Source organism: Chrysemys picta, chromosome 8 (genome assembly GCF_011386835.1).
Source record: "Chrysemys picta bellii isolate R12L10 chromosome 8, ASM1138683v2, whole genome shotgun sequence".
Classification (NCBI taxonomy): Eukaryota; Metazoa; Chordata; order Testudines; family Emydidae; genus Chrysemys; species Chrysemys picta.
The window spans coordinates 42,465,329-42,477,710 of NC_088798.1; the positions used below are offsets into that span (position 1 = coordinate 42,465,329).

General features: G+C 51.7%; 1 protein-coding gene across 1 annotated transcript; it reads right to left on the bottom strand.

Annotated features, from left to right (window-relative positions):
- Positions 1-9,827: 9,827 nt before the first annotated feature.
- On the bottom strand, positions 9,828-12,102 carry LOC135973038 (uncharacterized). The gene is made up of 2 exons (XM_065554321.1): positions 11,391-12,102; positions 9,828-10,397 (listed from the first exon to the last, which is right to left on the bottom strand). The coding sequence occupies exons 1-2, from the start codon at positions 11,968-11,970 to the stop codon at positions 9,922-9,924; spliced, it is 1,056 nt and encodes a 351-aa protein (XP_065410393.1). The 5' UTR covers positions 11,971-12,102; the 3' UTR covers positions 9,828-9,921.
- Between the last annotated feature and the right edge of the window lie 280 nt (positions 12,103-12,382).

The window sequence follows — 12,382 nt, forward strand, 5'->3', positions numbered from 1 at the left end:
AGTACCGGCGTCGACGGCGAGCACTTCCGGGATCGATCCCAGAAGATCAATTGCTTACCGCCGGACCCGGAGGTAAGTATAGACCTACCCTAAGAAAGGGGATTCTACTTTAAATAAATCAGACCTTTGATCCTGCTGTCTAACTGTGCATAGGCCAGGAAATCTCTTAAAAGCACATATCTTAACATCCACAAAGTTTTCAGGGTAATATTTCTCAGTGTCAGCATCAGAAAGTGCTAGTGGACATTGCAACCCTTTGTGTCAGGTCACACCACCACTCACTCAAATTTGCACAGTCATCCCTCCATCATCACAGAGGAGAAGCTGGGCCAAAATTGAATGGATGGTGTTGCGAGCCCTTGAGTTAGTGGGAAGGCTCGCCACACATTGCTATAAAATTTGACTCCCACCCCACCCCAACTTGAGAGAACCACTGTTTTAAAGCATTATGTGATACTGTGTTTCATTACTAAAGAATATTGGTGCTTTATAACACGTATATTTCAGAAACTGCTGGGAGCCTCTGAATAAACAAATTAGACTTATATTTAAGTGGAAACTCAAGCCAGAGCCCAAGCATCAGATATATTTTGTTAAACTTAGTCTAAATTGGTGTATTATGTCTTTTCTCCCTTTATCATGACAAACCGAAACTCATTCAAAGGCAGAAACAGTGACCTTAAATTCCACTGAGATTTGTGAAATTTTTCTTTCTTATCTTTTGGATGCATTAACCCAATACCATTCATTAGAAGCAAGTGGAAGACCAAGGACAGGCTAGGTCCAATACTCAATGAGGAGCGGAAAAACAATAACAGAAAATGTGGAAATGGTAGAAGTGCTAAATGACTCTTTTGTTTCAGTTTTCACCAAAAAGTTTAGTAGCAATTGGACATGTAATTTAATGAATGCTGGTGAAAATGAGGTAGGATCAGAGGCTAAAATAGGGCAAGAAAAAGTTAAAAATTACTCAGACAAGTTAGATGTCTTAAAGTCACCAGGGCTTGATGAAATACATCCTAGAATACTCAAGGAACTGAAAGAGGAGATAACTGAGCCATTAGTAATTATCTTTGAAAAGTCATGGAAAACAGGAGATTCCAGAGAAATGGAAAAAAGTAAATACAGTGCAAATCTATAAAAAAGGGAATAAAGACAACCTGGGGAATTACCATCATCTTACCTTCAATGTCTAGAAAAAGGAAAAGGAAAAAGGACACTAAACTATCTAAACTGCTACATGCCACAAGGAGCCACAACAGTAGTTCCCTTAACCCACCCAATAATATTGTTAATCTTTCCAGCTATACTCTTAGCCCAGCAGAAGAGTCTGTCCTATCTCGGGGCCTCTCCTTTTGTCCCTCCAGACCCACGAACATGATACAGTTCTGCGGTGAACTAGAATCCTACTTTTGACGTCTCCGACTCAAAGAATATTTCCAACATACCTCTGAACAGCATACTAACCCACAGAATCCTCCCTACCAGCACTCCAAAAAAAAGGATTCTGCGTGGACTCCTCTGGATGGTCGAAACGACAGACTGGACTGCTACATAGATTGCTTCCGTCAATGAGCAAAGGCTGAAATTGTGGAAAAGCAACATCACTTGCCCCATAACTTCAGCCATGCTGAACACAACGCCATCTACAGCCTCAGGATCAACTCTGACATCATAATCAAAAAGGCTGACAAAGGAGGTGCTGTCGTCATCATGAATAAATTGGAATATGACCAAGAGGCTGCTAGACAGTTCTCTAACACCACATTCTACAGGCCATTATCCTCTGATCCCACTGAGGATTACCTAAAGAAACTACACCATCTGCTAAAAAAACTCCCTGACAAAGCACAGGAACAAATCTGTACAGACACATGCCTAGAACCCCGACGAGGGGTATTCTATTTGCTACCCAAGATCCATAAACCTGGAAATCCTGGACGCCCCATCATCTCAGGCATTGGCACCCTAACATCAGGATTGTCTGGCTATGTGGACTCTCTCCTCAGGCCCTACACTACCAGCACTCCCAGCTATCTTCGAGACACCACTGACTTCCTGAGGAAATTACAATGCATTGGTGTTCTTCCTGAAAACACCATCCTGGCCACCATGGATGTAGAAGCACTTTACACCAATATTCCACATGAGGATGGACTACAAGCTGTCAGGAACAGTATCCCTGATGAGGCCACAGCACGCCTGGTGGCTGAGCTTTGTGACTTTGTCCTCACCCACAACCACTTCAGATTTGGGGACAACTTATACCTTCAAGTCAGTGGCACTGCTATGGGTACCCGCATGGCCCCACAGTATGCCAACATTTTTATGGCTGATTTAGAACAATGCTTCCTTAGCTCTCGTCCCCTAACGCCCCTACTCTACTTGCGCTACATTGATGACATCTTCATCATCTGGACCCATGGAAAAGAAGCCCTTGAGGAATTCCACCATGATTTCAATAATTTCCATCCCACCATGAACCTCAGCCTAGATCAATCCACACAAGCGGTCCATTTCCTGGACACTACTGTGCTAATAAGCAATGGTCACATAAATACCACCCTATACCGGAAACCTACTGACCACTATACTTACCTACATGCCTCCAGCTTCCATTCAGGACACACCACACGATCCATTGTCTACCGCCAACCTCTAAGATACAACCACATTTGCTCCAATCCCTCAGACAGAGACAAGCACCTACAAGATCTCTATCAAGCATTCTTAAAACTACAATACCCACCTGCTGAAGTGAAAAAACAGATTGACAGAGCCAGACGAGTACCCAGAAGTCACCTCCTACAAGACAGGCCCAACGAAGAAAATAACAGAACACCACTAGCTGTCACGTTCAGCCCCCAACTTAAACCTCTCCAGCGCATCATCAAAGATCTACAACCTATCCTGAAAGATGATCCCTCACTCTCACAGATCTTGGGAGACAGACCTGTCCTCACTTACAGACAACCCCCCAACCTGAAGCAAATACTTACCAGCAACCACACACCACTGAACAAAAACACTGACCCAGGAACCTATCCTTGCAACAAAGCCTGATGCCAACTCTGTCCACATATCTATTCAAGTGACATCATCATAGGATCTAATCACATCAGCCATGCCATCAGGGGTTCGTTCACCTGCACATCTACCAATGCGATATATGCCATCATGTGCCAGCAGTGCCCCTCTGCCATGTACATTGGCCAAACCGGACAATCTCTACGCAAAAGAATAAATGGACACAAATCTGACATCAGGAATCATAACATTAAAAAACCAGTAGGAGAATACTTTAACCTGTCTGGTCACTCAATAACAGACCTAAGGGTGGCAATTTTGCAAAAGAAAAGCTTCAAAAACAGACTCCAACGAGAAACTGCTGAACTTGAATTGATATGCAAACTAGATACAATCAACTTAGGCTTGAATAGAGACTGGGAATGGCTGAGCCATTACAAACATTGAATCTATCTCCCCATGTAAGTATTCTCACACTTCTTATCAAACTGCCTGTACTGGGCTATCTTGATTATCACTTCAAAAATTTTTTCTCTTACTTAATTGGCCTCTCAGAGTTGGTAAGACAACTCCCACCTTTTCATGCTCTCTGTATGTGTATGTATATCTCCTCAATATATGTTCCATTCTATGCATCCGAAGAAGTGGGCTGTAGCCCACGAAAGCTTATGCTCAAATAAATTTGTTAGTCTCTAAGGTGCCACAAGTACTCCTATTCTTTTTGCAGGAAGATAATGGAGCAAATAATTAAGGAATCAATTTGCAAACACCTAGAAGATAATAAGGTGATAAGTAACAGTCAATGTGGATTTGTCAAGAGCAAATCATGTCAAACCAACCTAATAGCTTTCTTTGACTTGATAACAAGTCTTGTGGATAGGGAGGAAGCTGTAGATGTGGCATATCTTGACTTTAGTAAGCCCTGGTCTACACTAAGAGGTTAGGTCGAATTTAGCCGCGTTAGGTCGATTTTATAAGCAACGTGTCTACACATCCAACCCCGTTCCATCAACCTAAAGGGCTCTTAAAATCGAATGCTGTACTCCTCCCTGGCGAGGGGAGTAATGCTAAAATCGACCTTGCTGGGTTGAATTTGGGGTAGTGCAGATGCAATTCGACGGTATTGGCCTCTAGGAGCTATCCCAGAGTGCTCCAATGTGACCGCTCTGGACAGCACTTTGAACTCCGATGCACTAGCCAGGTACACAGGAAAAGCCCCGGGAAATTCTGAATTTCATTTCCTGTTTGGTCAGCATGGCAAGCTCAGCGGCACAGGTGACCGTTCAGTCCCAGAATCACAAACGAGCCAGTAGCATAGCTAGTGGGGTGCAGGGTATGCAGCCGCTTCCCCTCAGCACATTTTCGAAAAGCGGGGCCCACGCACCACTCTGAAGCTTGGACTGCCGGGTGGGGCTGGGCTCCTGCAGGCAAGGGAGGGCAGCATGCCTAGAGGAGCCATGGAGAGGGGGCGGCACGGCCGGAGGAGCGAGGGGGGGCGCAGCATGGTGGCCCACAACTCCCTCCCTACCCCCCGCAGATAACTTTGATGCGGACGGTTTGGCGGACGGGCCCCTTGGAGTGCTCTGTGGTGCAGAGGCAGCAGCAGAGCCCGTGCATGGTGGAGGAGCGGATGCCGCGGCTCTGCGCTGCTCGTGGCAAGCTCCGCGCATAGCCCGCTGCGAGGGCGGCTCAGTGCCCACCCCGCCTCCTGCACTGACCGGGTCCCGGGGCGCCCCCGGGGCAGGGTCTCCCCCGCCTGTTCGCGGCAGCCACACCGGGCGGACCCCGCGGCCGGTCACTCCCAGCAGGAGCCTCGGCGCCGCCCTCGGCTCACCGGAATAAAACTCCCCCAAGGAGGGGAGAGCGCTTCCCCCCTCCTGCCGCGGCCTGTCAGCGCAACCCGCCCACAGCCAGGCTCCGCCAGCAGCCCTGGGCAGGGCAGCGCCCCCGGGCTGAGCAGGCGAGCTGGGCTGCAGCTCACTCGGACCGCGCCTGGCGGAGCTCACTGCCTTCTGCCCCCATCCCCCAAGGGTAGGGCCAGCGCTGAGCCTGGGCTGGTGCTGCATGCGGCGAGCCCCTCCGAGGCAGTGACAGTGTGAGGGGCACCGTGGGAACCCAATTTGCAGCCAGCCTGCTCCCTCTCCCCCCCCCCCCCAAGATGTGGGTTTGGAGACCGGAACTGAGTGGGGAGATGCCTCGGTGTCCCGCTACGCAAGAGCCACTTGCACAAGCAGGTGGGACGACACAAAAAGCGGCTCTCCCGTCACCCGCACAAACACCACGATGGCTCTGTGCTCCCGGACCAGGGCCCTGAACGGGATCCTCTGCCCATCTCCGTCCACCACCAGGCTCCAGGCGGTGTCTCGCAGCTCCCCCGGCTCCTGGCCGCTGAGCCGCACGCGATCTCGGCTACTGATCTGCCGGGTGATTCGCCATGGTGGGGTTTGCTCTCTGCTGCTGGCTGGGCCAGGCCTAGTGGCCGGGCCCCGGAAAGAAGCAGCGGAAGGCCAGGCAGTGGACTCCCAGGCTCCCCCAGTCCCTGGGGCAGCTCCAGCCCCCTCTGCACAGAGAGCCCTGGGGACCCCAGCCCACTCCCATCCCCGATAACCCTTCCTCAAGCTCCATACCCCGTGTACCCCTCCCGTGTACCCACGCCCCTGCCTTTCCCTCCCCTTCACCTCCCCTCGTATCCCGTCCTCTGCCATCCTCCCCTCCACCTCCCCTCAAGTCAAACCCCCTGTTCACCTCCCTCCACATCCTCCCCTTCACCTCCCCTCGTACCCCCATCCTCTGCCACCCTCCCTCCACATCCTCCCCTCAAACCCCCTGTCCTCTGCCACCCTCCCTCTACATCCCTCCCCTCCATCTCCCCTCAAACCCCCTGTCTCCTGCCACCCTCCCTCTACATCCCTCTCCTCTATCTCCCCTCAAGCCCCCTGTCTCCTGCCACCCTCCCTCTACATCCCTCCCCTCCAACTCCCCTCAAACTCCCTGTCCTCTGCTAGCCTCCCTCTACAGCCACAGGGTAGTGGTGCGCCCAGAGGAGCGAGGGCGCAGCATGGCCGCAGTGTGGCCTGAGGAGCCAGCCAAGTGGGGGGCAAGGCGTGGCCGGAGGAGCCGGGGGGCGAGGCCAGAGGAGGAGCCAGGGGGGGGCGCCTTTTTTATGTTTGCTCCCCCTGCTCTTAGAACCTGGCTACACCACTGAAACGAGCTCCAGCATGGACCAAATGGGAGACACTGGATCTGATTGCTGTATGGGGAGAAGAATCTGTGCAGGCTGAACTCCGATCAAAAAGAAGAAATGCTAAAACATATGCCAAAATCACACAGGGCATGGTGGAGAGAGGCTACAACAGGGACATACTGCAGTGCTGCATGAAAGTTAAGGAGCTCAGGCAAGCCTACCAAAAGACGAAGGAGGCAAACGGTCGCTCCGGGTCAGAGCCCCATACATGCCACTTCTATGATCAGCTGCATGTCATTGTAGGGGGGGGGACCCTACCACTACCCCACCACTGTCTGTGGACAACTGCAAAGGGGGAGTCTCACGCAACAGGGAGGAGGATTTTGTGGATAAGGAAGAGGAGAAGGAGGAGAATGCGCAGCAGGCAAGCAGAGAATCCATTCTCCCTGGCAGCTAAGACCTTTTCATCACACTGGAGCCAATACCCTCCCAAGGCAGCTCCCCGAACCCTGAAGCCGGAGAAGGCACCTCTGGTGAGTGCACATTTGTAACTACACTACAGGGTTTAAAAGCAATTGTGTTTAATGTTTGATTTGCCCTGAAGACTTGGGATGCATTCCCGGCCAGTACAGCTACTGGAAAAGTCTGTTAATGTGTCTGGGGATGGAGCGGGAATCCTCCAGGGACATCTCCATGAAGCTCTCCTGGAGGTACTCTGAAAGCCTTTGCAGAAGATTTCTGGGGAGGGCTGCCTTATTTCATCCTCCACAGTAGGACACTTTACCACGCCAAGCCAGTAGCAAGTAGTCTGGAATCATTGCAGCACAAAGCATGGCAGCGAATGGTCCTGGGTTTTGGTCGCATTCAAGCAACATTTGGTCTATATCTTTCTGTGTTAGCCTCAGGAGAGTGATATCATTCATGGTCACCTGGTTGAAACAGAGGAATTTTTGTAAGGGAACAGTAAAAGGACCCCGTTCATGCTGGGCTGTTTGCGCTTGGCTAAAAGGGATCATCCCTGAGAATAGCCACCTTTCCCGGCCATCCCACACTGATGTCGGTAAAACGTCCCTTGTGATCCACCAGTGCTTGCAGCACCATTGAGAAGTACCCCTTGCGGTTTACGTACTGGTTGGCAAGGTGGTCCGGTGGCAAGATAGGGATATGTGTTCCGTCTATCGCTCCACCACAGTTAGGGAACCCCATTGCAGCAAAGCCATCCACTATGACCTGCACATTTCCCAGAGTCACTAACCTTGCTAGAAGAACAGGAGTACTTGTGGCACCTTAGGCCTTGTCTACACTACGAGAGTAGTTCGATTTTACTTGCATCGAATTTTTGGAATCGATATTGCAAAGTCGAACGTGTGTGTCCACACTAAGGACAGTAATTCGACTTTGTGCGTCCACACTAACGGTGAAAGCGTCGACATTCGAAGCGGTGCGCTGTGGTCAGCTATCCCACAGTTCCCGCAGTCCCCTCTGCCCATTGGAATTCTGGGTGTAGCCGGCAATGCCTTCTGGGTAACAAAATGAGTCGAGGGTGCTTTTGGGTAACTGTCATCATCCGCCCATCACTCCCGCCCTCCCTCCCTGAAAGCGCCGGCGGGAAATCAGTTCGCGCGCTTTTCCAGTCATTGACAGCGCGGACGCCACAGCACTGCGAGCATGGAGCACGCTGCGACCATCGCTGCAGTTGTGGCCGCTCTCAACGCCTCGCAGCTTATCATACAGGTTTCCCTGAGGCAGATGCAGAAAAGTCAGGCAAGGAGGCTACGGCACCGCGGTGATGTCCTGAAGTCTGAGAGTAGCACAGACCTGTCAGAAAGCAGGGGACCCAGCGCCGAGGACATCACGGTGGCAATGGGTCATGTTGATGCCGTGGAACGGCGATTCTGGGCACGGGAAACAAGCACTGAGTGGTGGGACCGCATAGTGCTGCAGGTCTGGGATGAATCCCAGTGGCTGCGAAACTTTCGCATGCGGAAGGGAACTTTCCTGGAACTTTGTGAGTTGCTGTCCCCTGCCCTGAAGCGCAGTGACACCCGCTTGCGAGCTGCACTGAGTGTACAGAAGCGAGTGGCCATAGCCCTCTGGAAGCTTGCAACGCCAGACAGCTACCGGTCAGTCGCGAACCAGTTTGGGGTGGGCAAATCTACCGTGGGGGTTGTTGTGATGCAAGTAGCGAAGGCAATCGTTGATGTACTGCTGCCAAAGGTAGTGACCCTGGGAAACGTGGAGGCGATCATAGATGGCTTCGCAGCGATGGGATTCCCAAACTGCGGTGGGGCCATAGATGGAACTCACATCACTATCCTGGGACCGGACCACCAGGCCACCCAGTACATTAACCGAAAGGGATACTTTTCCATGGTGCTGCAAGCACTGGTGGACCACAGGGGACGTTTTACCAACATCTACGTGGGATGGCCGGGCAAGGTTCATGACGCTCGTGTTTTCAGGAACTCTGGTCTGTTTAGACGGCTGCAACAAGGTATTTACTTCCCGGACCACAAAATAACTGTTGGGGATGTGGAGATGCCTATAGTCATCCTCGGGGACCCAGCCTACCCGCTAATGCCCTGGCTCATGAAGCCCTATACTGGCGCCCTGGACACTGAAAAAGAACTCTTCAACTACCGGCTGAGCAAGTGCAGAATGGTGGTGGAGTGTGCTTTTGGCCGTCTCAAGGGGAGATGGAGAAGCTTACTGACTCGCTGTGATCTGAGCGAAACCAATATCCCCATTGTTATAGCAGCTTGCTGTGTGCTCCACAATCTCTGTGAGAGCAAGGGGGAGACCTTTATGGCGGGGTGGGAGGTTGAGGAAAATGGCCTGGCTGCTGATTACTCACAGCCAGACAGCCGGGCGATTAGAAGAGACCAGCGGGAAGCGCTGTGCATCCGGGAGGCTTTGAAAGCAAAGTTCCTGAGTGAGCAGGGTAACCTGTGACTTTAAAGTTTGTGTACTGAGAAGCTAAACCTGCCCCCGTTTCTTTACCCACTTAATGTTGACTATCCTATCCAGTTACATACCCCCTTCACCCCCCTTCCAACACACGTGTCGAAATAAAAATACCGGTAGTTCTACTTTGTTAAAGCACACCGTTTTCTTTAATACTGTTTTCGCGGGAATTTTTTAAAACTGGGACGCAGACTGTGGTGCGGAGCGGGTGTAGTGTTGTGACACGAATGCAGCTTCTAAACTCAAGGATTGACAGGCTCCGCTGCGGTGGGATGGTTGTTTCAACAGAGCCTGTCACCCCTCCTGATCGGGACTGTGTGTATGGGGGGTCTATGTGACTTTGTGGCAGGGGGAGGACGGTTACAGATCCCATGCTGTGTGGCTCTGTGATCCTGCCTAAGGACCGGCGCTTAAGATCTGTAACTGCCCTCCCCCGCCACAAAGTCACAGAGCAACCCACCCCCCCCCCCAACATAACATGAAAACAACCTCCCAGACTAACCAGGGTAACTAGTCACTGCATCACTGCACTGTGTATGTGCCCTGCTGCTGTGCCTGCCCCCGACTATGTACCCTGCCAAAGGTGACTGTCCTGTCCAATTACCAACCCCCTTTCCCCTCCTCCTCCAAAAGAACATGATTGAAACAATAGTTAACAGAAACGTATTTTTTATTATCATCTAAACATGGCATTGGGAGGTGAAACTTGGACGTGGGCTTGTGTCAGGCGGGAAGGAAAGAACTTTTCAAATTTTGGGAAATGAGAGCCTTCTGTTAGTAGAGCTCTCTGCAGGGGTGGAGTGAGACTTAGCAGGGACTCTGCCGCCTCTCCTTCTTTGCACTTTGGGTGAGGTGGGTATGGGACTTGGTGGCGGGAGAGGGCGGTTAGAGATGGACTGCAGCGGGGCTCTGTCCTCCTGCCTCCGTTCCTGCAGAACATCCACAAGGCGCCGGAGCGTGTCCGTTTGCTCCCTCAGTAGTCCAAGCAGCGTTTGAGTCGCCTGCTGGTCTTCCTGCCGCCACCTCTCCTCCCGATCCATGTTGGCTTGGTGCATTCGGGTCAAGTTCTTCCGCCACTGGGTCTGCTGTGCTGCCTGGGCTTGGGAACAGGCCATAAGCTCAGAGAACATGTCCTCCCGTGTCCTCTTCTTCCTACGCCTAATCCGCGCTAGCCTCTGGGAGTGTGATTCCAGGCTAGGTTGTGAGACAGTCGCAGATGGGGCTGTGGAAATGGGAAAAAGGGAGTGAATTCCTCAGAAAGATAAATGTAGTTGTGAACAAAGAACATAGTCTTTCTCTGTGAACAAGACCATGCACAGCACCTATCACATGCGCACTCAGCACAAGGTCGAATTCTCGGCCTTCGCATTCAGTGCCTGGGGTCTTGCACAGCGCATTTGAGAAGCGGGGCAGCACAACGGAATTTCTGTTGCAGGCAGACATGGTAAGCCGTACACTTGTGGCAGTTTAAAACTTTTATATTACCACTGGCCTCAATTCACATTTAAAGCTATGTCAGTTCCTGCAGCCAGCAATCCGGCAAGCGGGAACTCTGCCCCGTCCCACCCCCTCGCGGCTGTCCCCAGGAACGATCCCTTTCGGCTGCCCCTCTCCCGCCTCCACCGCGTGGCTACAAACCAGCGGTTACAGTTCTGTAAAGGAATGGGAAAGCAGTCCCAACACTAACATTCCCCTACCTAATTCAAAGCAGGTCACCATGGCCGACATCACCCTGATGAGGATCTCCGAGAGCGACAAAGAGAGAATGCTCCGGGAAAGCCTCCAAAGACCAGGGCCGTATGCCGCCCTGCTGTGCAGAGCAATGATTCCCGAGTACTTGATAGTCTTGTGGCGCGGCAACGTGTCGTACTTCGGAGGACCCAATAAGGCCGCTCTCCCCAGGAACCTCATGCAACGGCTTTCAAATTACCTCCAGGAGAGCTTCATCGAGATGTCCCAGGAGGATTACTGCTCTATCCCCGGACATATAGACCGCATTTTACTGTAGCTGCAGTAGCAGGGAATAAGCAGTAGAGCGGCTTGTGCAGGACAATCACTGAAAACCGGACATTGCTAGATTTCTTTTCAAAACTTGCACTGCCCATGACTAAACCGTTAAGCGCCTAGGGCACACTAATCATGAACAACCCATTCTTTTAATTGTTAATATTCCTGTTTTGTTAAAAATAAATGTTTAGATGTTTACAACACTTACTGGCTGATCCTTCCCCAGATTCTGTGTCCGGGGTAACGGCTGGGGACGCTTCGTAGGGGATCTCTGTAAGAGTGATGAAGAGATCCTGGCTGTCGGGGAAATCAGCGTTGTGAGCGCTGCCGACTGCCTCGCCCTCCTCATCTCCTTCCTCATCTTCCCCGTCCCCTAACATGTCCGAGGAACCGGCCGTGGACAGTATCCCATCCTCAGAGTCCACGGTCACTGGTGGGGTAGTGGTGGCGGCCGCACCGAGGATGGAATGCAGTGCCTCGTAGAAACGGGATGTCTGGGGATGGGATCCGGAGCGTCCGTTTGCCTCTTTGGTCTTCTGGTAGCCTTGTCTCAGCTCCTTGATTTTCACGTGGCACTGCGTTGCATCCCGGCTGTATCCTCTCTCTGACATGTCTTTAGAGATCTTCTCGTAGATCTTTGCATTCCTTCTTTTGGATCGCAGCTCGGAAAGCACGGACTCATCGCCCCACACAGCGATGAGATCCAAGACTTCCCGATCAGTCCATGCTGGGGCCCTCTTTCTATTCACAGACTGCACGGCCATCACTGCTGGAGAGCTCTGCATCATTGCCAGTGCTGCTGTGCTCGCCACGATGTCCAGACAGGAAATGAGATTCAAACTGGCCAGACAGGAAAAGGAATTCAAATTCAAATTTTCCCGGGGCTTTTCCTGTGTGGCTGGTCAGAGCATCCGAGCTCGCACTGCTGTCCAGAGCGTCAACAGAGTGGTGCACTGTGGGATAGCTCCCGGAGCTATTAGCGTCGATTTCCATCCACACCTAGCCTAATTCGACATGGCCATGTCGAATTTAGCGCTACTCCCCTCGTCGGGGAGGAGTACAGAAGTCGAATTAAAGAGACCTCTATGTCGAACTAAATAGCATCGCAGTGTGGACGGGTGCAGGGTTAATTCGATGTAACGGCGCTAACTTCGACATAAACGCCTAGTGTAGACCAGGCCTTAGAGACTAACAGATTTA